The sequence below is a fragment of the Eleginops maclovinus genome, chromosome 23, assembly GCF_036324505.1.
Source record: "Eleginops maclovinus isolate JMC-PN-2008 ecotype Puerto Natales chromosome 23, JC_Emac_rtc_rv5, whole genome shotgun sequence".
In the NCBI taxonomy this organism is placed as follows: Eukaryota; Metazoa; Chordata; class Actinopteri; order Perciformes; family Eleginopidae; genus Eleginops; species Eleginops maclovinus.
This window is the reverse complement of record NC_086371.1, coordinates 9,960,172-9,987,971: the sequence shown is the minus strand read 5'-3', so window position 1 is coordinate 9,987,971 and position 27,800 is coordinate 9,960,172. Positions and strand designations below refer to the sequence as shown.

The 27,800-nt window shown below is 39.8% G+C and overlaps 3 protein-coding genes across 3 annotated transcripts; all 3 read right to left on the bottom strand.

Annotated features, from left to right (window-relative positions):
• Positions 1 to 644: 644 nt before the first annotated feature.
• On the bottom strand, positions 645 to 15,978 carry cenpi (centromere protein I). The gene is made up of 20 exons (XM_063877336.1): positions 15,702 to 15,978; positions 13,873 to 14,010; positions 13,551 to 13,669; positions 12,122 to 12,229; positions 11,760 to 11,808; positions 11,618 to 11,664; positions 11,288 to 11,377; positions 11,051 to 11,182; positions 10,377 to 10,514; positions 7,107 to 7,227; positions 6,753 to 6,847; positions 6,493 to 6,610; positions 6,058 to 6,122; positions 5,859 to 5,968; positions 4,794 to 4,929; positions 4,355 to 4,479; positions 3,281 to 3,329; positions 2,485 to 2,703; positions 1,451 to 1,492; positions 645 to 1,337 (listed from the first exon to the last, which is right to left on the bottom strand). Exons 1-20 carry the CDS (start codon positions 15,871 to 15,873, stop codon positions 1,200 to 1,202), a joined length of 2,211 nt encoding a protein of 736 aa, XP_063733406.1. The 5' UTR covers positions 15,874 to 15,978; the 3' UTR covers positions 645 to 1,199.
• Positions 15,979 to 19,857: 3,879 nt separating this feature from the next.
• Positions 19,858 to 22,556, bottom strand: tmem35 (transmembrane protein 35). The gene is made up of 2 exons (XM_063875943.1): positions 22,206 to 22,556; positions 19,858 to 21,286 (listed from the first exon to the last, which is right to left on the bottom strand). The coding sequence occupies exons 1-2, from the start codon at positions 22,323 to 22,325 to the stop codon at positions 20,921 to 20,923; spliced, it is 486 nt and encodes a 161-aa protein (XP_063732013.1). The 5' UTR covers positions 22,326 to 22,556; the 3' UTR covers positions 19,858 to 20,920.
• Positions 22,557 to 22,849: 293 nt separating this feature from the next.
• arl13a (ADP-ribosylation factor-like 13A) lies at positions 22,850 to 26,791 on the bottom strand. Its single transcript, XM_063876631.1, has 10 exons — positions 26,681 to 26,791; positions 25,699 to 25,806; positions 25,468 to 25,538; positions 25,119 to 25,371; positions 24,846 to 24,951; positions 24,550 to 24,755; positions 24,339 to 24,447; positions 23,876 to 24,137; positions 23,670 to 23,786; positions 22,850 to 23,553 (listed from the first exon to the last, which is right to left on the bottom strand). Exons 1-10 carry the CDS (start codon positions 26,698 to 26,700, stop codon positions 23,492 to 23,494), a joined length of 1,314 nt encoding a protein of 437 aa, XP_063732701.1. The 5' UTR covers positions 26,701 to 26,791; the 3' UTR covers positions 22,850 to 23,491.
• Between the last annotated feature and the right edge of the window lie 1,009 nt (positions 26,792 to 27,800).

Below are 27,800 nucleotides of genomic sequence, written 5' to 3'. Positions count from 1 at the left end.
CAAGACAAGGAAATAATTTAACTTACCCTTTTTGAGAGACATTTTACAGGTTTGCAAAGTGTACAGCTGAAAACATTAATGAATAAGTGCATGACAGAACCTCATCAATGTGAATAATGGGTTTATTAGTTTAAACCAAGTGAAAAGGACTTGATATTTGCTGGATTAACCTTTCCAAATCTTTCAGGATTTAAAATAGAATTTGCATTTTAAGATTTTCTTGAAAGAAAATGCTAAATGTATCTTGCATATCATAAATCAATTAACCAAAAAACCAAATAGAGTGGATTAACGAGATATTGGTTGGTTGCAGTGACATGCACTTGTTTTGTTTTTATTTTGCAGAGGAGCAGATCACCGTCTACCTGGCACTCTGGTTTCAATCAGCATAATCAAAAGTAGCAGAGGAACCTTTAACCATACAGATGGGTTCCTCAAGTAAAGCAAAATGCTGTTTTCCAGATGGCAGAGCATCTGACTGAAGAACACATAAGAATACTTAGATTTGTTACACATGCTCAAGCAACTGATGCCATTCAAAAGAGCCACAATTCAGGTTTCATATGAGGAAACAACATCGAGACATTTGTAAACTGTGACATGGTGCAGTGTAATGTTAATAAGAGACACCATGTTTCATCAGCTTCTAAAACAAAAGTCTTACACTTATTTATTTTCAACAAGGTGCTTTACAAGAATACAATACAAAAAAAGCAATCCAAAAAAATCCTTTGTACAGAAGCTGGTTAAAAAAACAGTGGGTTGACATTAAACAAAGAAAATGGAAAAATAATAATTTAAAGTTACTCTCATTCTTTAGTATCTTGAATGCATGTAGGTACATCAGGTCAATTTATAGTAAGTGTGTAATATTAATGGATATGAACAATGCCAATGATTCTTTTTTTGTTGCAACAAACATACATCTTCTCTGATTAATGTGTATTCACTGACCTCAAAACCTACTACTGACACTTAGCATCTGGCAAATGGCCACCAGGGCTTTGTGTTCTATTATTGCGACCTGGATAGTATTGTAAGTTAAAAAAAAATACAATAAAACACTGATACATATATGTACATAAAAAGGTTGCCTGAAGTAGCTTGCTTGAAGATAAGATCAAATATGTACAAGTCTTTTAAAAGTGGCCGAGTTGCGAGTTGTTTTTCTTCGTCTCCTTTGAGTCGAGCTTCTACCTCTATTCTGTGGACAGGCTGTTGCCCTGCCCGTCGCCTGCTGTCAGCTGCCGGCTTGTGTTGCTTTGAATAAACAGTTTAAGGCCGTCATAACCTTGGTTGAACAAATACTCCAGGTACCAGTTCCATGGCTTGGAATGCTGAAACAGAGAAACACACACAGTCACAACCGAGACATCTAATGCTCTCTATGATCAAAGCAATCTCTGTTAATGTCTGACATGAATGATGCAGACATGAAGAGCACTCAAACCTTTATGGAATCCAGGTCCATGTCCTTTCTCCCGGGCCAACACTGATAAAGAGAGAACACTATTATTCGTTGTCAGCCCACCGTGTTAGATCTCAAGATCAGGATGTTGCAGCTGGACCATTCCAAAAAAAGGTATGTGTATTATTAAACATGATGAAAACCACGTCTCACGCAGCATCCATTAATAATAAAATGTCCTTCTGTATTAATGCATCTTCTCTGAAAGATACATTAATACTACATTTGTCTCCTTGTCTTGCTTGCAAGTCCATTAACCAAACTGTACGGACAGGCTGCACACTGATTTATCAACTGCCTCTTACCATTTGAAAATAAGAAACAGCTACACAGAAGAAATTTAGTGGCGTGCAGCACACGGGATCCTGCTCAAATATATTTTAGCCCCCCTCTAGACCAAAATCGACCAGGAGCCCTCAAGTCTCACACAACTCATGCACCGGCTCCGTGCAGGCCTGCAGACTATTCATAGAAAAAAATACTCTAGTCAACTTGAGTTTAATCCCAATAAAACACTAGAACTTTACAACGGATTATAACGTTTTATCATTTCAAATACTAGCCTAATCCTTCTATCTTTGTTTTCTTAGGATCTCTTTGATTTGTTGTCCTCTATAATCATATGTTTTAGCCTAATCTTGTGAATTTTTTGATTCTGCAATGATAATCCTTATTTTATCCCTTACATAAATGTGCTTAATGTTTTGAAAAGTGGTATACAAATACATTTTCATTGTAGTTTTTCTACACCTTTTGGTTCAGTGAGAAATTATGAATGACTTGTGGGTCAATGATGATGGAAATATAGCTCAAGAACACAAAAAACCAAAGGAAAAATAAAAAGACGGTTTGGCTACTGCTTCTCTCTAAAACTTCTGAAATTCACAGAACAGACGAACCAAGTTCATCGCTTCAGTGTCGCGTGAAATCTGTCGTGATGCAACTGCGATGCTGGCGTGCACTTACGATCTGGACTTGTGGAAAGACAAAGGAAATACCCAACAATCCACACTCACCTTCTGGTGGAAGTCGACCGCGTAGCTCATGAAGGCAGGGTGGTAGATGAGGTCGAAGCTCTTCCAGTATTCCGGCACGTTGCTCTTGAGCAGCAGCTCCTCTCCCAGCTGTATACTCATGCCTGGTTGAATCAGTTTGGCGTTCCACAGGCAGTTGACCATGAAGACTGCGTAGTTGTTAAACTCCTTGAACGTCTGACGGCTGATGCGAAAGGCTTGCTGAAAGAAACAGAATCGAAAGGGAGCCACAAGATGAGCAGAAGGAAGTGGGGGAAAAGAAAACCAATCTCCATATATGCAAGGTTTCAAATCTGATGTGTGTTGTGCTGATTCATTTGCATGCTATTTACAAAGTCCATTTTTCTTAATAAAAAGTGCCTCTGACATTTCCACAGGAGCACGCTGGCTGCCTGACATGTACTTGTAAATTCTCTGCTCGCAGTGGCAGATGTATTCAAATCAACAACTTCTTAAGTCCTCATCTGAGAGGGTATTAAAGGTTAGCAGCTGAAAGTAAAAGCATGTGAATGTAGACTGAGGGATGGAAAAATCTATAAAAGCTACCACAGTGAATCAAAACAAATAGCATGCCACTTCTGAGAGGCAAACCAGCTAAATGCCTAAAGTGTAAATGCATTCAAAATCCATACGCTGAGATATGCTAATAGAAGATCCTTTCCTTCACACTGCTCGGTGCGATGGAACCAACTTTACTCTAACAGTATCGCTGCAATGCAAATCACATCATGTTTCATTTTCAGACATGCATAGCAAGGAGAAAGTAGGTGTTTCTTACCTTGGTGAGCTTTTCTTGACTCTTGGCCGATGTCAAGTTCACCTTGTACCTGAACAAAAAGTAGAACCATGAAAAAACTGTGACCTCTGTGATTACTGCAAAACAGCCCGTTCTCAATAGGCTGTCAAAAATATATATAATGCAATTATATTCCTATTTTACTTTGCCATGGCATTGTTCCGCTCAGCTTTGGCAGAATTACTGAAGGCGCCCTAGGGTGTAGTCAATTAACCGAGACTGTAAGGATTTGTGTTATTAAAGCCTGAAGTTACAAATGGCGCTACATTAAGAGGGAGAAGAGGGCTTAAGTGCATTGCTTCTTAGATCCTCATTATCATAAATCATGCACGAAGATACATACAATTTAGCCATTTGATTCCAGCTCTGTTCCGTCATAAAATATGCATCAACATATGACATACTACATTAAGGGGGTTGCTAGTGTATGCATCGCGGCAAGTTGTAGCAAATCCAGTCCATCCCTGAAATGTTCAGGAACATTTGCTGCGAGGGGTCATGGTTGAATGGGAGCGGGGATTGATGTTTAGGGAAATCTGTACAACCAATTTCCAACCTCAAGCCCTAATAACATTTCAGGGACTGCGCTGACACAGCTGTGTCGTTATCAAGCTCCCGTTTGACAGAGGACTCAGTTTTCTGGATCTGATGGCAGTTGACATTCTTAAGTGTTGCATTACCGCCATATGCTGCACTGTCCATTAAACAATGTATTGCAAGATCGTCATAGCATGTATAGCAAGACGGAAATGTTCCTGTGTGTGGGGCATGTGTTTATCGTGAGAATGATTATAGGTTACATGTAACGTGTTAGACGCTTTTATCCAAAGCGATTTACATACATTCAATACTACAGAAGCAGTTTGGGGTGCAGTGTCTTGCCCAGGGACACATCGACATGCTGACTGCAGTGGGACTGGAACCTGCTCTCCCCTGATCTGAAGACCAGCTCACTATCCCACCGTGCCACAGCCTCCCGCGAGATCCGCAACAAGTTATCGTAGTAATGTACCGAGAACTGTGTGTGAAAGAAGCTTATAGAGGAAGAGTCCGCACCTGTGCATGATGAAGGCCAGTCTGTCCACGCTTACAGGGTCAGTAGCAAACAGCGCTGGGTAAAAAACTCCAGGTGGGGGCACCACCACAAGGGGGAGCCCATACTTCAGAAACATGTCACACACCTGGGGTAGAATAAAAATATGGATTCAAACACACTCATGGCATTCTTTCTTCAAATGATTGCTATTTTGGTGTTTTCTAAATAAAGCAGGAACTACAGTTTATTCCCATGCAATATTTTTATTCTTCTGTGTTCCTTTAACAGATGAATGTGAAAAGGCCCTTCTCGTGTCAAACTATGCAAAAGCAACTTTCTGCACAGTGAAACTCAAACTTCAAAAGCAAACAGTATTTATGTTATCACTGAAGTCTGTATACTGGTTGCTTTATGCCTTAAAAAAGCCGTAGAGCAGGTACACCATTAGCATCTGTTTACCGTGGTATAGAAGTCGAGGATGAAGTTGAGGAGGAGAGAGTGGCAGCCCTCCAGTTGCAGGCCCACAGAGGCAAGTCGACCCACAAAGTCAACTAGCTCCATCACTGAATCCTTGAACCCCGACAGAGTCATGTTGCTTTGAAAGAGGGCAGAGCAGGGAGTCAGACACGCAATTTAAGCAGAATGAAGTGAAAGCTGTAACACCAGTCAGCTGATTCACCCTTGGAACTCTACGCTTTCATTTAATCAGTGACTCAGGGCTCTGTGAGAACAGGCGAAAGCTCCCAAATCAAGCACATGGCATTTTATTCAAACACAAAGGACACACACACTGAATCAAGAGTGATGTTGGGAACATTTTCACTTATAAACCATTAATTATCCCTACATCTAATTACCGAGTCGCACACTGGCAAAATACCAGAGGTGAGTTTGGAAATGGCAGTGAATGAAGAATAGATCCCAACACTTATTGGATCATTTGTTGTGGGAGTAGACTTTTGAGGACTCGATACTGATGCCCAGGTATTTCAACAAATCTGACACTAACTCAGACCCTTTGTTCGGAAGCTTGAAAACCATTAAACTGGTTATTAGCGCTGTTATTGTCTGGTGGATAAATGAGCCCAAACCCAAAAGGGAAAACATGTCAATATTCCTTTCTGCTTTTTTTGCTTGTTGCTAGTGTATGATAGAGTGCTCAGATAAAGATAGATTCTGTATAGAACAGTGTTGAGATTCAGTCGTGATTTTATCTGGTAGAGTAAGAAATGTGACAATGCTTCAATAGACAAAAATGGGTACATAAACCTGGACACCTACAAAAAGGAGTGTTTTTCTTTTATTAAACTAAACTACAGTAAATAAAGCTAAGGCAAAACCTCAACAATTTTATAGCATCTGTGAGAATTGATTAGGTGTGAGAATGCATTTCTTGGCTCTCGAGTAAAGGCTAAATAAGCTATAACCCTAATGCTCTGAAGTAAATACACAAAGTGTTTTATGTGTATTTCTTGTTTATGCTCGGGGCATAAACAAGAAGCAGGAAGTAGATATGGGACTCACATGGAAGTGTGGCTGTTGAGGCTGATGTCCAAGTCGTCTTCCAGAGCGTACACCGAGTGCCAAGTCAGCCACTTCAACAGCATGTTGTTCAGACTCTCCATCAGTCCACACTGCAGACACATGGAGAGGAAAGCATTATGCCTACTGTAGTTTCACCACAGGCTAATAAAGCACCCGTACTGAAAAATACAAGACCCACCTTGAAAAACAGTGATGATGTAAAGAATAGCTGCATGAGGGGCTCAAACAGGAGCTGTCCGATTTCTAAGACAGGGAGACACAAAGTTGCAGTTGTACCAGCTGCTATAACTCAATTCCTAAGAAATGGCACAAATCCCTTGGCCTTGCTAACGTGGAATCTTTTATTCAAGTGGAGGGCAATGCCTGTTTGTGTGTGTTGACATAGATAGACACAAAAATATTTCACTAACACTTCATTTTTACACAGCTAGGAATAAGTATGCTAAGCAACAACAAAAACAAAAGACAAAATCTCCTTATTTTTACCGTCTCATCTCAGTTAGGTTTGTATCATAAATAAACAACTGTTTTATTCGTAGTTCGGCACAAAAAACTAAACTGTGTGGAAACCAGGCAATAATGTGGAGACAGGAAGATCACATGGAAAACTCACGAGAACTGGGAACAACAGGAATGTTGCTAAGCAGGCCGAGGATCTGGGGGCGGAGGACGGAACCGTCCCAAACACTGAGAAATTTGTAGAGAAAAGCCTCTGAACTGGAAAACCCCTCCTGTTGGAAATGTGACAGTAACACATTGTGAAATGATTGCTTGATGTTTAAGCCAGCTTAGTGGGGGTGCAGGATAATTAATACAGGGAATATTGAAGGACACGTGTGGGGTAACTGTCAGGAGCTTAGATGTGAGGCTCACCTGGAGAAAGTGTTGTGTCGACAGCAACTTGTCCAAAAACTGCATTGATTCTTCTGAACTCTGGGAGGATCCTTCATCGCTGGAGAATAACAATTCTAAACAAAGACAGCAAAATAAAGTGTGAAAACAGAGGGGATAAAAAGAAAACAACAGATGAATAAATATGTTGTGCCTTCACTTAGTAAAGCTCCCCACTTTCCGTTTAAACCCCTCTCTGACAGAATCCCTGTGATATGTCAACTAGGTAATGTGTTTTGGTTCAACTCAAGGTTAGGTCGGCTTTGGAGGAATCTTCCTGATAGAAGATGTCACAACAAGTCTGGTAGTTGCTCCCCCCTCCCCGCTACCCATTACCTTCTTGGAGAGTGTAGCCGAGCCAGAAGTTGAGGCGTAGCAGAGCAGACTCATCCTGTACACAGTCCAGGTAATGCAGTCCCAGACTGGAGCCCAGCAGTGAGCCCATCTGAGCGGGCAGCTGGTGGAGGGAAGATGAAGAAGCAGGAAAAGTGCAATCAATTACTCAATCAATAACTGAGAGAGGGCTGATGGATTGGAAACATTTCATACTCCAATTAGTTTTGATTGATTTTTTTTGCATTATTCTAATTTTTAAGAATCTCTTAATATGATCATTGTGGGACTTAGCAAAGAAATCTCTAAAAGTACTGCAATGATTCAATCAGAAGGGGACTTCTACAGATATTTTGCCTTTAACAAATATTGCATCTCCTGGGATTTTAATTTGTCCATTTTGCAATTTGGAAAGTCAAATTCACTGTTCAGCCCTAAACGAAAGGCTTAAATAATCAAACCATTAACAAAAACAAAGACTTTAGAGATTAGAGATGAAAACTAAAATCATCTTCCCAAGTTACATTAATAACAAAACCCAGCCATCGCATAAAAACACATAAAATCCAGCTGAAGTCGCCGTTATCAGTTCTTATCATCTGTTTACCTTCTAGAAAATACACTCATGTCCTTCATTTTATTGAGTGGGCCACATGCAGTGGGGCAAAAAAGTATTTAGTCAGCCACCAATTGTGCAAGTTCTCCCATTTAAAAAGATGAGAGAGGCCTGTAATTTTTATCATAGGTATACCTCAACTGTGAGAGACAAAATGAGAAAAAAAAAATCCAGGAAATCACATTGTAGGATTTTTAATGAATTAATTGGTAAATTCCTCGGTAAAATAAGTATTTGGTCACCTACAAACAAGCAAGATTTCTGGCTCTCACAGACCTGTAACTTCTTCTTTAAGAGGCTCCTCTGTCCTCCACTCGTTACCTGTATTAATGGCACCTTTTTGAACTCGTTATCAGTATAAAAGACACCTGTCCACAACCTCAAACAGTCATACTCCAAACTCCACTATGGCCAAGACCAAAGAGCTGTCAAAGGAGACCAGAGACAAAATTGTAGACCTGCACCAGGCTGGGAAAACTGAATCTGCAATAGGTAAGCAGCTTGGTGTGAAGAAATCAACTGTGGGAGCAATTATTAGAAAATGGAAGACATACAAGCCCACTGCTAATCTCCCTCGATCTGGGGCTCCACGGAAGATCTCACCCCGTGGGGTCAAAATGATCACAAGAACGGTGAGCAAAAATCCCAGAACCACACGGGGGGACCTAGTGAATGACCTGCAGAGAGCTGGGACCAAAGTAACAGAGGCTACCATCAGTAACACACTACGCCGCCAGGGACTTAAATCCTGCAGTTCCAGACGTGTCCCCCTGCTTAAGCCAGTACATGTCCAGGCCTGTCTGAAGTTTGCTAGAGGGCATTTGGATGATCCAGAAGAGGATTGGGAGAATGTCATATGGTCAGATGAAACCAAAATAGAACTTTTTGGTAAAAACTCAACTCGTCGTGTTTGGAGGAGAAAGAATGCAGAGTTGCATCCAAAGAACACCACACCTACTGTGAAGCATGGGGGTGGAAACATCATGCTTTGGGGCTGCTTTTCTGCAAAGGGACCAGGACGACTGATCCGTGTAAAGGAAAGAATGAATGGGGCCATGTATCGTGAGATTTTGAGTGAAAACCTCCTTCCATCAGCAAGGGCACTGAAGATGAAGCGTGGCTGGGTCTTTCAGCATGACAATGATCCCAAACACACCGCCAGGGCAACGAAGGAGTGGCTTCGTAAGAAGCATTTCAAGGTCCTGGAGTGGCCTAGCCAGTCTCCAGATCTCAACCCCATAGAAAATCTTTGGAGGGAGTTGAAAGTCCGTGTTGCCCAGCGACAGCCCCAAAACATCACTGCTTTAGAGGAGATCTGCATGGAGGAATGGGCCAAAATACCAGCAACAGTGTGTGGAAACCTTGTGAAGACTTACAGAAAACGTTTGACCTCTGTCATTGCCAACAAAGGGTACATAAAGTATTGAGATGAACTTTTGTTATTGACCAAATACTTATTTTCCACATCATTTGAAATTAATTCTTTAAAAATCCTACAATGTGATTTCCTGGATTTTCTTTTCTCATTTTGTCTCTCATAGTTGAGGTATACCTATGATAAAAATTACAGGCCTCTCATCTTTTTAAATGGGAGAACTTGCACAATTGGTGGCTGACTAAATACTTTTTTGCCCCACTGTATCTCCTGAGATAATTCTTCCATAATACGAGCACTAGGACGTTTCTGCCATTACACTGGATAATTGATACAGTCTCTTATTGTGTATGAAAAGCTGCCTCAAAATATAGGGGACCTTATCTGTGGAGTAAATGAATATGAATGGGAACAGGACAGACTGGATGGACACAGCTCAGCTCTTCAATAATTATGCAGAAACAAAAACATTAGACTAACCCAATTCTGCTTTTGATAACCAGAGGAAAATAATCAATGATCCTTTGTCTGTTTTTGCTAAATAGTTGTATGTGTGTGATTGACTGTGCTCATCTCTCTTTTTTAATGTACAGGGGAAAAGTAGAGCTTTCTTACAGATGAACAAAGTTGATGCTATCACTGTACGAAAGCCTTATTGCTTATTGTTGGCTTTGTGGTCTGTGAAAGCGGTGGAATTTATGTAGCATGACGCATAAAAGTCAGCAGCCCATTTAAAATGACTTATATTAGTTTATCAGGTCACTGAATCTGCAGGGCAAATAGACATTTATAGAGGGCCATTTTTAAATGACCATTTGCTATGAAACTTTGTCCAATGCATTACTCAGATAAATCTCATCCCGGCTCTTTTGCTTTCATTACTCATATAAGAGAGATAAACTGGGCTATCTGCTTAATAACAATGGCATGTTGGGGAAAAAAATAAAAAGATAAGCACTTTGTCTTTTGGGCTATAATCTGATAAACAAATGACAGCCCTAGGCCACTTCTGCTGTGGTTTCTCTAGATGCCGGTGGTATACTAGAACAGTTAGACAGTAACACAGCACCCCCCTGTGGCTGTGAGTATTCATCACAGTAGTGGAAAAAAAAACACTGGCAACATTGGATTCTGCTGCTTAACTTCAGAACTGTTCAGAGTCCAAAAGATTTGGGATTAACAGCCAGACCGTGTAGGCTGAGTGAGAGGAGAGCAGAAAGAGTGACAGACTGAGCAGGAGCAAGACAATAGGTGGCACCCAAAAGATGCCAGAGAGGAATACCTCTATACGGTGCATATTTTCCAGGAGCTGAGCAACAGAATGGAGCTGCACCAAAGGGACTAGCTGTCTGCTCGTCTCGGTCTGAGGTTCTTTGTTGACCGCAGAACTCAACATCGCCAACCCCAGGTGGTGGTGTTTCTGTGAGAAGACAGAGTGAAGCAAAAACTTGGGATAGAATTATCAGTTTTATTTACTGAAATTGAATAATAAGAAGCTTAAGTCAGGATAAGCAAATTAATTAATAATATACATCTTACATTTTTTTGTGTAACCTTATCGCTTTGAAAGAATTTAAAAAGAGAATTTTTCAGCCTTTCCAAGCTGTGGTACATAACATATTTTAGTACAAACACTCAGGGGCCATGTTTAAAGTTACACTGTAGTAAAGTGTACTTTTGCTGATGTCTATAATCCGTTTTCAGTCATAGAGGTGTTTATTGAAAACCATGTTTAACAAAAGAATTAAAGGTCATAGTTAGCGTATTATATTCTCTCCCCCTTAAATATACAAATCCCAATATAATGAAGTCAAGTTATTCTCAAAGGCAAACTACAAACACAATAATACATTTAAATTCAATGTAAATATTCCCGATAATTCTTACATATACTGAACATTCTAAACTTTGATGAGGAATGTATGGCATCGGCACAACATAAAAAGACTCTCTTACCCGTTTCCTGGAGGTGGTCTTATGTTTCGATGTGGAAAACAGGTTGAGGCTGGAGGCAACTTGGGGACTGTTCCTCCTCTGGACAACAGTCAAAGCTGACTTCCAGGGCAAATTGTGGTTCCTAAACACACTCTGTAAGATAACAGAAAACCAACAATTGCATTGAGGCTTTAGAGATGCTGGCCACACCTTATTATTAACGGCGTAATAACCATCAGATAAAGTCCATGGACAAACCTTCAATTGTGATGGGATGGAGAGCGTCACCAGTTCAGGGCAAAACACTTTGTAAAGGGAGAGTAGGTTCAGCAGGAACGGCTGCCTCCCCTGAGGAAAGAATATCAGCACACTCAATAAGGCACATGTCTGTACATTTTCGTTTCTGATTAATGCTTTCTGATCATGTGGAATTGAACAATAACCAATTGTATTGAAAGAGAAATTGTTTTTACGGAGCAGAAAAAACTTTCCTGGGATTTCTAAATGAACATAGTTTCATACTTAGTTAGCTAATAACTTAGCTTAGTTAGCTTTATAAATAGGGCATTAGATCAGCAGGGTGTTTACCAGTTTAGATTGTAGCTCCAGTAGCTTCCTGACTCTGAAGACTCGCACTACAAGAGAAAAAAACACATTCTATTTTTACAATAAAGTCCTACAGAAAACAATAGCAGTACAGTCTTTTCAGGTGTGAACATTTGAAACTTACCACTTTCCTTTCTGGTCAAAAGGTACAGCAGATGGCAGATGAAAGGACACTGAAATAATGTGACAAAAGATAAGAAATGTTCATCTTAGAAGTTAAACAATATCACATTACAGTGCTGCAGTCATTTGCTTACACTGGTAAGAAGCCAGTTGTTCAGATCCGAACAAAACATTCATCACAAATGATGATTTTACTACACATTATCTGCAGCTTTCACTTGTCATTACAAATGTGTTTAAAAATCAATATGACAAATAAGATTACTGAACTCAAATTTAAGGCTCAAAGATGTGTGTGCACATATACAAATTTCCCTTTGATGCCATCTGACAATAAAAAGCAAACAGAATTATCACACATACCAGATTTTCCTCTGAGGTGAAGTTGAAGATGAAGCCATAGATCGCTCGAAGCTGGTCTTTTGCATCAATCAAGTCGAAGACGGTCAACAGCCACTTTATGAAAAGAATCTGAAAGTTGTAAGTAAACATACAAATGGTTTAACTGGGGTGCAATTCAAGGAACGATACATATATTATGAATGAATGAACTTTATTGTCGATCAGACCATGCAATTAGTACAAGTAATTACACAGATGATTGAAATTAAGTTTCCCCATACTCCAAATGTGCAAGTAAAAGTTGACACACAACATATAACATGGTAGTACACACAGATTTAAACAACATATACAGACAGGCAGAATAGAATATTTAGGTAGTTACTGAGGTGTAATAATAACAAGTGCAATATGGTAAAGTGTAAAGTGCAGAATAGCACCATTGAGATAAGTATGTCTGTAATTATGGATGATGTTGTGCATGTGAAGAGCAAAGTACAGTACAGTTTTTGATTAAAATGAACATTCAGTTGGTCTTTGTGGGTGCCAGGGTTGTCATGTTCATGGAATTTTCCTGGATGAGTTGAGTAGTCTGATGGTCTGTAGGAAAAAGTTATTGCAAAGTCTGGTAGTCTTGCACCGCATGCTGCGGTAGTGCTTGCCAGATGGTAAAAGAGTGAACAGTTCGTGTGCGGGATGGGTGGGGTCATTGGTGATGTTGGTGGCACTCTTGAGGCAGCGGGATGTGTACAGGTCCTGGATGGATGGTTGGGCTGATCTGGTGATTTTCTCACCTGTCCTCACCACCCTCTGTAGGGCCTTCTGGTCAGCAACAGGGCAGCTGCCGTACCAGACTGAGAGGCTGCTTGTAAGAATGCTCTCAATAGCACCCCTGTAGAAGGTGGTGAGAGCAGAAGAGGGGAGGTCAGCTCTCCTCATCCGGCGAAGGAAGTGGAGGCGTTGCTGTGCTTTTTTGACAAGTGCGGTGGTGTTGGTGGACCATGTTAGGTACCCCCAGGAACTTGGTGCTTTTCACAGTTTCCACAGCGCTGCCGTTGATGGTGAGTGGGGTGTGTGGCATGCGTGTCTTCCTGAAGTCCACAGTTATTTCTATTCTATCTGTTACCACTATTATTATTATTATTATTATTATTATTATTATTAATAGCAGGTCAATTTGGCTAATCTGAAAAAATGGGATCTGCTATAAAGAAATAGTTTAAATCAAACAATAAGTACTTGCATTGACCAAATTGTTATATTATTAGAAAGACACACAAGAGCAATAGTTTTGAATCAGATCATTTTGATTAAAGATAGTTCATGACATAACCTGAGTTATTGTAAAATTATTATTATTTCCTTTGAGGGTAAAAGTGTGTCTTTTAGACCAACTCACTTCTAAATTACTCATATAATGAAATGGGGACAAAAATCCAATTGCACTTACTTGTGTGTTGACAGGAATGTTGGCAACTCCGAGCCAGGCCACAGCACGAACCACAGCCTCCTGTGGCACCACGGTGGCAGGTATAAGACACTTCAGCACCCGGGGACAAATGCCCGATCCTACACAAATAAATTCACAGAAACAAAATCAGTAAAAAGAAGCACATCTTGAAACTGACTGTAAAACATGTACAATCTCTTTTGCACCGTCAAACCTACACTTTTTGGGAAGATCAAATACACTTTTCGTGCAATACCTTCAGGTTACGGTTAACTATTGGTGCCTACATTACACCTTATCTGCTGCTCATTGAATCTCTTACCCATGCGGAGGCTCATGGCAAATTCCAGCATAACAGAGATGGCCTCTGGCGAAAGTCCTTTACTGTAGGCCGCCCTCTCCACCAGGACCAGATTTTTCTCCACCTCATCGTTACCATGGACAGGAGTACCAGCTTCAACTACAGGACGGAGGAATAACATCCCATCAGAGTGTGTAAGCACATTTATAAAATACAGTTTCAAACAAACAAGAGGTAATGTCAACAACTTCAGATTAGATTTTTCTGCTAATGTTAATGTTAAGTGACATGACAGCAGAACAAACTGCAGTTTTTACCTGAGAAAATATGTTATTTTAATTGATTAGTAGTCATTTTAAAACTACTAGATTTAATAGTTTAGCAGAGCATAAAATCCATCACAAAGATTTAGGAATGCGTTGGTTTCTTATCTGACTGTTGAGCGTTACATAAAACAGTCTGAAATGTTGCTGTCACCTAGAGTCAAATCCTGGATCTATTTTGTCCACATTAATAATCACAGTGATGTGTTTTAGTTACAGGGCAGGAAATTAAATTTGCTTATTTTGCAAAGAAGGCAAATATTGTATTAATTACTTTGTAATTAATTTGAAGAAAAAAAATAGATGTGTAAGTTCAAAGTGAGATGTAGTGCATTGGGTGAACATATATATATAGATAGATACAGCTCTGGAAAAAAATAAGACACCAATCCAAATTGTCCTTCAGTCTTTATCTCTACATGTATGTAAGCCATTGCAGTGTTTGTTGAATTTCAAACAGAGAAAAATTGTCAGTAGTTTATAGAATACAATATAAAAAAGTAATAATAATTTAACTCAAAGACATGACTATAAATAATAAAACCAGAGAAAATGATCATGCTGAAGTGGCTGTATTTCCTGGGTACAGGCAAGTAAATCAAAGAGGCTCAATACAAAGACTGTGTAAATTATTGTAAACAAATGGGCAAACACTGTGGATCTGAAGAATAATGTCGATATTGTTATCTCAAGATCTCAGTAATAAATTGCAGTTACATTGTAGACTGAAATAATAATGAGGTCAGATAAGTCTTATTTGGAAGTAAACCCTAACAAAAGTGTGTGTCACAGTAACTATAAAAGGGACAACAGATGACATCCATCAGTACCATGTTAGTCCTCTCCTCTCACGCTTTTAACAGTGTTTGAAGAAGATCCATTACTTAATAAAAGTACAAATACTATGATCTTAAAAACAATCCACTACAAGTGAAAGCCCTGATTTCTAAATGTTACAGAAGAAATATAAGATAAATTCACTTTTTTTTTTTAGCAGTTTAGTGTTGTTGATCAATGTGTACCCAATTTAGATACTTGAAATACTGTGTGATTGGTAGTAAAGAGTGCATTATAAAATATAAGCATTGCATGTGTTTTTATATGTACATAGTAACTGGGAGTTAAAACAATTGTATTGGAGTAAGAAGTATAAAGTAGCATAACATGGAAATACTCAAGTAAAGTACTAGTACCTCAAAATAATACTTATGTACAGTACTCAAGTAAATGTACCCTAATACATTACACTACTGGCTTTTAATAATGATGTTGTTGTTGTCTGTGTCTGTAAATAACCAAAGTCACTGCCTCAATGCTGAGGCATTTCCACTGATTAGGGAGCTAAAAAGTAGCTAAGCTAGCAACATTAGCCGTCAGTAAAGTTACACCCAATATGCAACTAGAAAGTAACTTAGCCTGAAAGTATCCTGGCCTACTTTTAAACATCCTATTTTTACTAGTGAGGGCTAATTTATTTATCTTAGCCTCGACCTGTACAAATCTGCTATCGACAGAGTTGAATCCTACCGTTGGAGAAGTACTTCAGGGCCAGAACAAACGGGTCCTCAGCGTCGTTCTTTCTCCTCTCCTTTTCTGCTACTCTCAAACTTCTGTTGCTGGCCCGGCTGGACAGAGACCGGTCGCTTAAAGACGAAAGATCCGCATCCGGCGACCCTGACAAGTTTGACTTTGCTGCCATTTCTACATTGCTAAAATATTAAAAACACTCATTCTTCAGCGATTCAAACAAAATTTAAATTCATCCGCGCGACCGTTTGGTTTGCGCTTGCGCAGTATGGTCTCTTTGAATGGATGCTTCTCGGAAGTTGTAGTCCGTTTGACTACAACCGCCATCGATACTTTTACAGTGAGCGTAACTTGGACTGCAATTGCCATAGCAGCAGATATCGTTGCCCTTATCGCTCCGTTTCATGGTTCATCTGGGTACATTTGGTGTTTTATGAGAGGAGGCTAATAAATTCCGTCGAAAACTGGTCAGTATTCCATAATAAAAAACATTACGATATGATAATTACTCACAAATTCACAGAAATGTTTGATACCCTGATCACATACTGCTTTTGTCGAATAAGTTTGTGACTGTGCGTAGGTGATTTAATGTGTTGGCGGTGCATAAACTCAAATATGTCATTAAACATGTTTAGCAGCAGCAATGCTTTGTAGAAAAATTGTCCCAAACTCACCAGATCATCTTTGACCCCATCTCACCATCAGCCCTTTGCATAGTTGCAGTGAGATGAACGGAACACCATTTCAAGGTTCAGGGAAAGGTTCATTTTTTAATGATGACGGAACATCACAACGAAAGTTAAAGTATAAAATGTATTATTACATTTAAGTATTTTAAGATTGCAATATCAAATAATGTCGTTGGTCTATAAAGTATCAGAAAAAGGGCCTATTATAAGTTCCCAGAGAATAGAAGGTTTCAAGTTTCAAGGTTTCAAGGTTTTATTGGTCATATACACAGCTTATACAACGTATTGGCAATGAAAATCTTATGTCCCATGCTCCTCCAACAACTCAACATACATGGTGCAAATAAGATAAATAAAATAGTGCAAAAAGAGAGAAAAATATTTACAATAACAACAATAAAGATTTGAGGATGTGAAATATATACATATGTGGAATACATTGAAAGTATTTAAATACTTTACGCTGTTGAATGAGGAGGTATGGACAGATATTATGTATAAAAGATGTATATGGCAGATATGTATAATATATAGATATATACTGTATATCTATATATGTATGTGTGTACTATAAACAGATGTGAGTAGACATTCACAGAGCTCAGGAGTTTAGCAGTCTTATAGCCTTTGGTATAAAACTGTCCCTGAGTCTGGTGGTTTTGATCCGGATGCTGCGGTACCGTCTGCCAGACGGCAGCAGACAGAACAGATTGTTGCTGGGGTGATGGGGGTCCTTTAATATCCTACCGGCCTTCTTCCTACACCGCTGGGTGTAGAGGTCCTCCATGGATGGCAGCTCCGTCCTGGTGATGTGCTGAGCAGTTTTCACCACCCTCTGTAGAGTCTTACGGTTGAGGGCGGTGCAACTGCCATACCAGGCGGTGATGCAGCCAGTCAGGATACTCTCGATGGTGCACCTATAGAAGTTGCAGAGTATCCTGGAGTCCATGTTGAACTTCCGCAGCCTGCGGAGGAAGAAGAGCCGCTGTCGAGCCGTCTTGGATATGACCCTGGTGTGATATGTCCATGTCAGGTCCTCACTGATGTTTACCCCGAGGAACCTGAAGCTGCTGACTCTCTCCACAGGAGTCCCGTCGATGGTGATGGGTGTGTGTGCCTCTCTCTGCCTCTTCCTGTAGTCCACAATCAGCTCCTTTTTTTGCTGACGTTGAGATGGAGGTTGTTGTCCTGGCACCAATATGTCAGGGCTCTGACCTCCTCTCTGTATGCCGTCTCGTCGCCGTCTGTGATCAGGCCGATGACGGTTGTGTCGTCAGCAAACTTGATGATGGTGTTGGAGCTGTGTGTGGCCACGCAGTCGTGCGTGAACAGGGAGTAGAGGAGAGGGCTGGGCACACAACCCTGCTGGGCTCCGGTGTTGAGGGTCAAGGTGGAGGAGGTGGTGATGTTCCCCATCCGCACTGCCTGGGATCTGCCCGTTATGAAGCTCATGATCCAGTCACAGAGGGCGCTGTTGAGCCCAAGGTCCCTGAGCTTAATGATGAGCTTGGAGGGCACAATGGTGTTGAATGCTGAACTGTAGTCAATGAACAGCATTCTCACATAAGTGTTCCTCTGGTCCAGGTGGGAGAGGGCAGTGTGGAGGGGGAGGGAGATGGCATCATCCGTGGACCTGTTTGCTCTGTAGGCAAACTGCAGGGGGTCCAGTGAGTCAGGGAGGGAGGAGGTGATAAAAGTTTTGACTAACCGCTCAAAGCACTTCATGATGATGGAGGTGAGTGCAACTGGGCGGTAGTCATTGAGGCAGATGGGTTTTGTCTTTTTGGGGACAGGGACAATGATGGACTCTTTAAAACATGTGGGGACTACAGACTGGAGCAGTGACCTATTGAAAATGTCTGTGAACACATCTGCCAGCTGAACTGCACACACCTTGAGAGCACGGCCAGGGATGCCATCAGGTCCAGGAGCCCTGTGTGTGTTGATCCTTTTCAGAGATCTACACACATCTGCACTGGTTAAAACCAGTGAGCAGGGATCTGGGCCTTCTGTGCCTCCACAGCGGGGGCCTCTCAAAGCATGCATAAAATGTGTTCAGTTCATCTGGGAGAGATGCAGACACTCCCTCAGCACCACTCGTTGTCCTTTTGTAGTCTGTTATTGTTTTTAGTCCAGACCACATATTTCTGGCGTTGGAGCCCTTGTAGTTCGACTCCACCTTGTCCCTGTATTGTCTTTTCGCACTGCTAATAGCTCTCCGGAGTGCATACCTGGAATTCCTGTACTCATCCAAATCACCGCTGCTGTGCGCGATGGCCCGTGCTTTAAGTTTAGCTCGGACCTCGCCGTTTATCCAGGGCAATCAAAAGCCTTGTTTGTCTGACTAACATACATTTGACTGTCATGATCCTTGTTTCGTATCTGTCATGTCTTTGTGTGTTTTATTTTGAAATGTTTTCCCCACTTGTGTCATGTTAAGCTTCACTTCCTGTCTGCGTTTCCCTCCTGTGCCTGATTGCTATAGTGTTCACCTGTTGCCCCTGTGTTTCTCCTCCCCCTTCCAGCTGTCTCTCCTCTTGTGATTACCCTTGCGTATTTAGTCCCTGTTTCCCTTTTGTCTGTTGTTCGGTCGTTGTCATTTCTTCCCTGATCTTGTCCAAGATACCTGCCTGTTCCTATCCTCCTTCATGTCTGGAATTAAGTGTTTTTCATGTCCTGTGTTCCCCTTGATTTGTGTTGTCGTCAACAGCTTTTGAATAAAGCTCGCTTTTTGTTTTTGACCCTTACCTGCTTCCCCTTGATTTACTGCACTTGGGTCCTGTTTCCCCAACCTTGACAGAGACTAACTAATGTTATCTTAAAACCAGCTCAAACTAAATGTAAAAAAAACAAATAGTATGAAAGACTTTCAGGGTGCAATCTCTGTAAAACTTTATGTTGCTCAAGCTTTTCTGCAAATACCACTAACTTCCCAACAACAGTAGTCTATAAACTGTAACTGACTCCATGTCCATTTGAGTGCTCACAGGGAGGAAAAGGGGCAAAACACTCCATTTTGTCTTAAAGGCAAGACATAACACTAGGACCCTTGTGTCTGAGTTATGCTGTTTGGCCCTTCATCCCAAGTGGACAGTCTACCAATTGCTTGTTCCTTTTATTTCCGTGTAGGATTAGAATTAAAGACAAGTTTTGTTGTATGGAAAAGGCAACTTAATGAAGCTACATTAGTTTATATAAGTTAATTTAAGATTATAAAAATGACAAACCTGTTATGCATTACATATAATAAGTAACACCTCCTATACAGGGCAGAGTGATCAGCACTGCACACATGGGACCGTAAAACGTATGTAGTAGTGTATGTGCTGATGGCTTTATCTTGAGGGACTGATTTAAATTACCAACAAGATTACAAAGAAATCATAATTTGTAATAAATGTAATTAACCAAATGCAAGGGAGCTTATTAAAAAAAACACACTATTTAGTCATTTTCACCTCCAATTCTTTATTTTAAGGACATACATTTACAGAAATATTGTGAATCTCAAAATTAACAGACAGGATTCTCAATTGAGATTTAATTCCCAAAGCAGAACTGTCATGAATGTTTATATACCTTCAGAGACAAAAGGTATAGCCAAATTAATCATACATTTTCTTTGAAAGATACAGAGAATATGCTTAAGACTTCAACTGTGAATTTCAAAAAGGTAAAATTACATTTTTAACAGGCAACAATACTTTTTTGATTGGGTTATGTTTCGCTGTGCAAGTCAGCAGAGGACACCCAAGGCAGCAACTGCTGTACTTTCCAGCGAAACAACTTCAAGGTGGTAACTGAACTGAAGGGAGAAAAAGGATATGCTGCTTTTTTAACTTTAGGAGAAAGGGTGTCATGCACACTTTTACAAAAATGTACTGAGATGAGATGAACAAGGCTGTATACATTTTTTCTTTCCAGGATTGTGTTATGGAAACACTACACTGAAATAAGATGTGGATATGTCATACTAGTTGATAATCAGTACAAAATTGTTTCAAAAGTGCTCATATTGGTTATTGTTTATATTCTTGACCAAATGAAACATGCTTTAGACCTTATTGAAATTCATAAATGATTGGTCTCTCCTACCTTTAGTACAAAAACTAATTAGAAAAAAACAAGCTAAAAAGATTCTTACATGGAAAAAAAGCAAATCATTTTGACACAACATAAATTCAATTGTTTTAAAACAATGCACATTCAACACAGTGTAGGACTGAAATAAATAGGGGAAATTAAATCACTATTGAGACAATGAGCTGAGCTCATGAGAGTTTCCACAGGTATGATTGTCCACGATCATGTAGAGGATTAACAGATCAGGAGTTCTCAGTTTCACAGTGAGAGTGCAGAGGAGTAGGTGAGAGTTATCAGTCCACCAGCTGAATGGGAAAGGGGATGGTGTGAGGGGTATTTTTACTGGAATTGACTGATTTCTTCAACATTTGAATGACTCTCCATCAAACAATAGGGACGCACCAAATTCCCTTTATTGTGGCTTTGACAAAGTAGAAGAGCACCTTAAGACTGCTTGACCTTGTTCTTTTCCTGGTCATTTATTTGCTGTTCCTCTCGGCTGTCCTCTCTCTCTGGCCGGTCTTCACTTTGGCGGGCAATAAGAAGTCGGCAGGTGAGCAGAATACCAAATACTAGAGCGTGGGCGTACCGTTTCAGTGGGTCTCCTACTAGCTGGTGGAAGAACAGAACAGCGAGCATGACCAGCAGCAGCAGAAAGTTGGCCACATCCTTTGGCCGGCCCGGAACGAGGGTAAGCACCACACCACAGCCCACCTCCAGAGAGCCAATGATCTTACGAAGCAGGACCGAACTGATGCCAATCTTTTTCAAGCCGGGCAATGCCTTGGCATAGCTCTTATATGCCCTTTTCTGAAGGATAAAGAACAAAGGTCCGATTAAATATTATTTATATATTACACCATTGTCAAACAAATGCAAAGGTTTTTTGTTTTTGTTAGTCAGGCCATTGAAGGACCAAGTAAAGTACAGTCAAATGCTTATTTCATCCCTATGGTTGCACAATTACTCTTTGACCTATTTGTACCCAGGCAAAAATAACCAATAAACATATACAATTATCATGAGAAAATACTGTATGAGCATATTAGTTTTGATTCAGCATGAAACATAATGCATGTCAGCTAGCATCTTTCACACATGATATTTCAACATCAGCACCAGTGGGTGCATCTCAAAGAATTTGCTAGAAATCAGCCGCCATTGCTCTTTAGCTGTTGCTCTTCATATAAACCGAGATGCTCAGCACTCAGTAGCTACAACGTATTACTACGATATAAACGGCAAGGTATACTTTATAAATGTGTTGATGATCCTGCATACGTGTTTGCATCGTGCAGCTACATTATATCATGTAATAATACGGTGGACTCTATCATCCATTATTGATCCCTGTTTTACCGTTTACTACATTATGATAGACACACTTGCGATTGTTTTATTTACCCTAACAGATCCAAGTTGTCTGTTTTATTACTAAAATATGTGCAGGTTTTTCTAGAACACACAGGCCTACTATACCCAATGTGCAAACAGTTTTTGACATTAAAGACAATACTGTTGCAGCAGGACTGAACATTTTGAATACAGGAAAACCTTTGGGGAAATTAAACAATGGTTCACATAGGCAGATTAGAAGAGTTCACCAACATCTAAAGGATTAACTGTCCGTATCTTTTACTATTTAGGTCAGCATCTCCTCACATTATTTGAGCCTGAGAGCCTTTAGCACAGAACAATAGCCTGTGCCCAGACACATCAATGTACTCACCATTTCACTGTATGCATCTTTGCTTAGCCTCGGAGTGAGCTTAATGGTTCCCATGAAGACGAAAAATAAACCTAAAGCAAAAGAAAGGGCCACAATAGTAACTGTCCTTGGTGAGGCCATCTTTGCCCACCGTGCGTGCAGCAGGCGCTTCCCACAGTGAAATGAATGATAGTCAGTTTCCCGGTGAAGATGCACCAGGGGGATGGGCTTCTCTGGTTGAACGACAAAGATGGCGTCGCGCTGGTCCCCTTCCTCTGCGTTGCATCCAGAAGCAGGAAAGAGAAGTGACGGGGGCTTTTACACAGTAATGTTAAGCGACTAAGTACTATTGTAAAATGTGGAGGTACTTGTACTTCATATCCACTATCAAGACATAAGAGTTTACCTTATCAAATATTTCCCCCCAAAATAATGTTATATATCTCTTGTGCCCTATGATAATATTCAGTATGACAAGGAAACATGTTAGCATGGATATGTCACTGTACGCTTACAGCTTTTATTTTATATATATATATATTGGATGAAGTAAATGTCGGTCTTGTGAAATATAAGCTATATTATCTACACCTCACCCCAAATATTGTGTAATGAGAAAAACCTTTTTAGCTAAATAAATGACGATGGAGTGATTTGATTTCAAAGGGGGTTCATTTGTCAAAATCTGGAACACAATTTGACAGAATTTGACCCTTCAACTTTTCTGTTGTCAATACTTGCTGCTTTAATAATGTTACCACAATAGAAATGCCACAAAGTAGAGAAAAATGTTTATTTTCAAGAATGTCCCATACACTGCCCAATCATTTCTAGAAAGTGTTCAAAACCCATAAAAAAAGGATACAGTTCAAAAATAAATTCCCCGAACAATGAAAAATTAAGAGATTTATACAAACAAAACCTCCATTAACATTTTGGCCAGGTACTCAATTTAATTTTTTAATTGAAAACATAAATACATTGTAATAGTTTACATATTTTTTTCTCTTCATTATTATTATTATTATTATTATTATTATTATTATTATTATTATTATTATTATTATTATTATTATTATTATTATTATTATTATTATTATTAATAATGTTTCTATCGTGACATGCAGACCCACCCTTCACAACACATTCGGATTTTCAGTTTTATTGTCCAGGTTCAGGGATCAGATCTAGACTCTATTAAAAGTGTTAAAGACATATGTTCTTCATCTTTCAGGTGATGTAGTGTGTCTGTGAGCAGAGTGTGTGGACAACGTTCTCACACTGTGGTTGTACGGCTCAACCAGGATTCACTCTCGCTGTCCCTGATCCTGACGTTCCTTCAGAGCCATTATTGCTTTTCGGTAGAGATCTATCAGGAGAAAAAAGATAATTTTTAAAACATTTAAAGCTGTGATTTAATTCAATTTCAGACTCCAACCTGTAATTGCATTTGATTTGGAGATGGAAGAAGTAAACAAGGCTCACCAAATGTTGCAGACAGGTCCACAGGCTGAGAGTAAGTTCCCGACATCTCCTCTGTGTTGATCTTGTTCTTCCTTTTCACTTTGACAACTTTCTTCTTTCTCCTCTTTTCCCCCTTAGCTATACATAAGATAAAAGACAGGTTAGATTCCCATTCTTAAACCATTGAAAAGCAAAACATATATAAGTCATTAATAACTGATTTCAACCTTTGAGTGGCTTCTCTTCGTTGTCTTTTGATTCTGGCACGTCCTGAGCATCTTCTTTCACCTTTGTTTTGCGTTTGGGTTTTGTTTTTTTCGGGGGAATTAGGGCACTGCTGGCTTTCTCTCTTTGACCAGAGGTTTCATGTTCTCCATTGCCCTCTTCTTCCTCCTGTTCATTTGCTTCTTCTTGATCTTTTTCACCTTCCTTGCCCTTAACCTGCTTTTTCTTCTTCTTTTTCCTTAGCTTCTTTTTCAGAGTGTTCTCCTGTAAAGAAGTAAAATAATTGTGATTTTAATTTGAACTATTATGTCAATGTAAGAAATCAAAGTTAGTGGTGGGAGTGTAAATATTATTTTTGAACATTGTTAAGTAACATTTATGACTAAACTGGTCATTTCATTATATTTTTCAATGAATTGTCTTATGTGCTTAGTTGTACAAAGGCAACCAAGATATGTTCCTGACCTTTTGCAGCATGTCTCGTATGGGTTGCAGCTTTCCTTCACCCTTTTTCTTTTTAGCCTTTTCTTTTGGTCGATGAATCTGGCAAAGATCTGACTTACTTGATCGCATTCTGAGGTTGGAAAACATTTTCATAAAAGACAGAATAAGTAATAGATTATTAGTTAGGTTGACATTGATCTGTACAATATTCATAATGTTGAACCTCTCTTACCTTTCCCCCTTAGTTTTTTTGCGAACTTTCTCTGTTTTCCAGGTCTTTTGCATCTCTCCTGGTTCCAGAGGTCCCTTTCCGTCCTGCGCAACACGACTGCACAGCTCGTTGTAATCCAGACAAACGGCACGCAGCAACCAGCGAAGGCCTCGTAGAGTCTTTCCCTCTGACCAGCGTCGCAGATCTGTTAAGGCTGAACAAGGCTCCTGTGAGGGAAAGGAAAAAAAGGTTGGTCTTACAATTCCTACAAGAAATGTTTGTTTCTAATGTTTAATTCTAACACTTTTAACACTTACAATATGGCAAAGAGAACGGCTCTGGTTGACCAATTTCTCCAATGATAGAATCTCAATCAGCTCACTTCCCAGTAAAGCATTCATTTTGTCCTGTTTGTTAGCCAACCTATGAAGAAAAGGTTTCAGCACAGGCCTGCATCACTTTTAGCTTCACAGTTATCCAGTCATTAGTTATTTCAGTGTTCCCCCAATCAGCCACTAGAGGCTCTAGTTCTTCTATTTTGCTCACGATGTTAGATCACACTTGAAATGCATGCAGTTGAGTATAATTACACTAATATGGGTTTTCCTGCCACTCTTGGTTGCTTCAGCAGGTCTGCCAGAACCTCCTTGACCTCCTTTATCCTCTGCCTGTCACAGGAGTCCACCACGAAGATGATCCCATGGGCCTCTCCGCTGAGCTCCCTCCAGGCTCCTCTGCACTCCACCGAGCCCCCCACATCCAGCAAGGTGACCAGGTAGTTCTCCACTCTCAGCTCATTTTTCACACAGCAATGAGTTGGTCCTATTTCTACACTGTGGGGCACTGACAGGACAGCAAGCAAAACACGTAAAGCTTTACTCCACCTTTCAGATTTAGGAACTTTTCGGTTATTCAGTAGTTCATTTACTGCTGAATTACCTTTTAACATTCCTTTGATGGAGGATGTTTTTCCAGCTTTGTCAAGACCAACAACCAGAATGGTAACTTTCCTACAAAGAAGTACCCACAGTACTTTTGTAAATTACACGTTTGATCAAGATACAATATCATATAAAGTCCTGCTCTCAACATCAGACAATATCATATGCCCATTCAACACTATCAGTCATTGTCATTCTCTCATTTTACACCAAATGTCATTTTTTTTACCTGATTGGTTCCTGTATTTTGGAGAACCAGGCGCAGCAATTGCTCATCAGGTTGAACATGTTTACTTGAGGTGAGCACAGCGGCCACCATCTTCTCTGGAACCGGTACCTGCGAAGAGATGGTCAACCTTAGCATAGCCAGGTCTCTCACAAATATCCTCTCCTGTGAATTCAGGATACTGTAACAGATGGTCAGGCATCCAGCCAATCTTCAGACTGCCAAATATCTCAACCTACATCAACTAAAGACAAAAATCAACCTGTATTCGAATTTCTTAGCTGTGTTTCATTCACTTCTGTTTCACGTGTTTTCTGCAATCAGTTTTACCATGTGTCAGGAGCTATACGTGGTCCTCTCAAATCTTTTAAAACAAATGCAGCTGGTGTGTCTAATGAAGTCTGACCATGTGCTATAAAACCCTGGCTGATCTTTCAGTCCTTTCTGCAGTGCGTCTGTTGAGGCTGTGTAATCTCCTAAAGCCAGTTTAGAACAGCCTGCTATGACAGTGTTGTTAACAAGCTGGCATATTTGTTTTAGCTGTTATAGACATTGAGAGCGACACCTTGTGTGCTTTAGTGTCAATTATTACGTTTTCCATGTTAAAAAATAAATCAAATGAGAAACTTATTAGCCCAAAAATACACAGGAAAGTGCCATACAAATCTAAATAAGCAGTAATAATAGCCATGAGAAACCCTGATATTGATGTAAACAATAAACCTTCAGCAGACCTGTATCACTCATGGAAACACTTAATCTTAATATATCTTTAAAAGCCCCATAACAGTGCTCTGGTTCAAATTCACACAATTCAAATGTAAACATGGGGGGTATCATGCAGAGAATTATTGGATCTGAAAAAAGCATTTCAAACACTAACCTACAATTACCTGACACAGCTGAATGACTAAATCACACGTATTACATTCAAAATTAAGATGAATTCTTTAATTAAGATATGAGAGTTTTAAAGGATACTTACAGAAGTAAGTATATTTCCATGAATTTGTTTGGATTCTCCTTTCTACCAACATGTTGAACCTCCAGTAGCAGCTACAGAACTAATCAGGCTCACATTAAGCCTTTGGTCACCTCATGTAGGAGGATCACCCTTGGAGTTGTGTTTTGGTATTTCAACCAATCCCAAAGCCCTCTGATCCAATCACTAATCCCATTGGATGGTGGAGTCCTTCTTTAGATAGACCAAACAAAGATGCATTTATCTGTCAGGGAAACCTAAATGTGTCTTGTGGTGTGATCTGTGACCTACTCTTATCTCCTGAAAGTGGAACAATGCAGTGGCTGGTCAGATTTAAGCTGCACCACTTTAGTCACTTTAAGAGATAATGACATCATGTCTATGGTGATGGTGGAGTCACACCACTGTGTACGTGAGGCAGGTTTACTGGTATAATTGGAACTAACAGCATTTTTTCCTAGCGAGGTACATCTTGACTGCTTTAGATGTGGCATGTTGATCATTTTACAGATATTTTAATACGGATTGACACCTACCTACATGTTACTTTGCTTATACTAATGTATGTACTTTACCATTATGTACATTATTACAAGGTTGAGCTTATCATGTGCATCCAGTGGCTTTTAAGTATATTCATTTTATTATCAATCCATATGTTTCCTCCCATTACCTTCATTTCTATTCCTATGGTCTTTTTCTAACATTTGGCCATGCACAACGAATGAAAATAACCATTTCAGTGTTGGGTTGAATTTACAATTTTTTGATCAATGAAATATTTTCCTGTCATATAAAGTAAAAAGACAAACATGTATAAAATGTTTTGCAGTGTGGCCAGTAAAGAAGAAGAAAAAAGACACAATTATAGCTCAGGTTAAAATGTATTTTACAAGGAAAATGTATTTTAAAAAATGAGAGTTAAATCCAACCTAAACCTTAAGTACAACAGTACACTTACGTTAACAGAGGATCAACACATACAATAGTATAATGCAAGCATCAAGCCAGTGCATTCTGTAATGCAGCATACGCCACTAGATGGCCTCCCATTCACAGGATCAATCTTTACTGCCAGAGGCTCTGGAAATAATATAAAGACTCTATTTTCAAATCCTTCACA

Bases quoted from the DNA above. Each gene is read 5' to 3' on its own strand.
- arl13a (XM_063876631.1), bottom strand. From the start codon at position 26,700: ATGGAAATATACTTACTTCT. The intron at 24,952-25,118 runs GTAATTATACTC...TTTTCTTCATAG, and splicing joins GCAGGAAAACCCATATTAGT to GTTGGCTAACAAACAGGACA. The intron at 24,756-24,845 runs GTAAGTGTTAAA...TTTCCCTCACAG, and splicing joins GCCGTTCTCTTTGCCATATT to GAGCCTTGTTCAGCCTTAAC.
- cenpi (XM_063877336.1), bottom strand. From the start codon at position 15,873: ATGGCAGCAAAGTCAAACTTGTCAGGGTCGCCGGATGCGGATCTTTCG. The intron at 12,230-13,550 runs GTAAGTGCAATT...TACAACTTTCAG, and splicing joins ACATTCCTGTCAACACACAA to ATTCTTTTCATAAAGTGGCT. The intron at 1,338-1,450 runs GTTTGAGTGCTC...TCTCTGTTTCAG, and splicing joins TGGACCTGGATTCCATAAAG to CATTCCAAGCCATGGAACTG.
- tmem35 (XM_063875943.1), bottom strand. From the start codon at position 22,325: ATGGCCTCACCAAGGACAGTTACTATTGTGGCCCTTTCTTTTGCTTTA. The intron at 21,287-22,205 runs GTGAGTACATTG...TTTATCCTTCAG, and splicing joins AAGATGCATACAGTGAAATG to AAAAGGGCATATAAGAGCTA.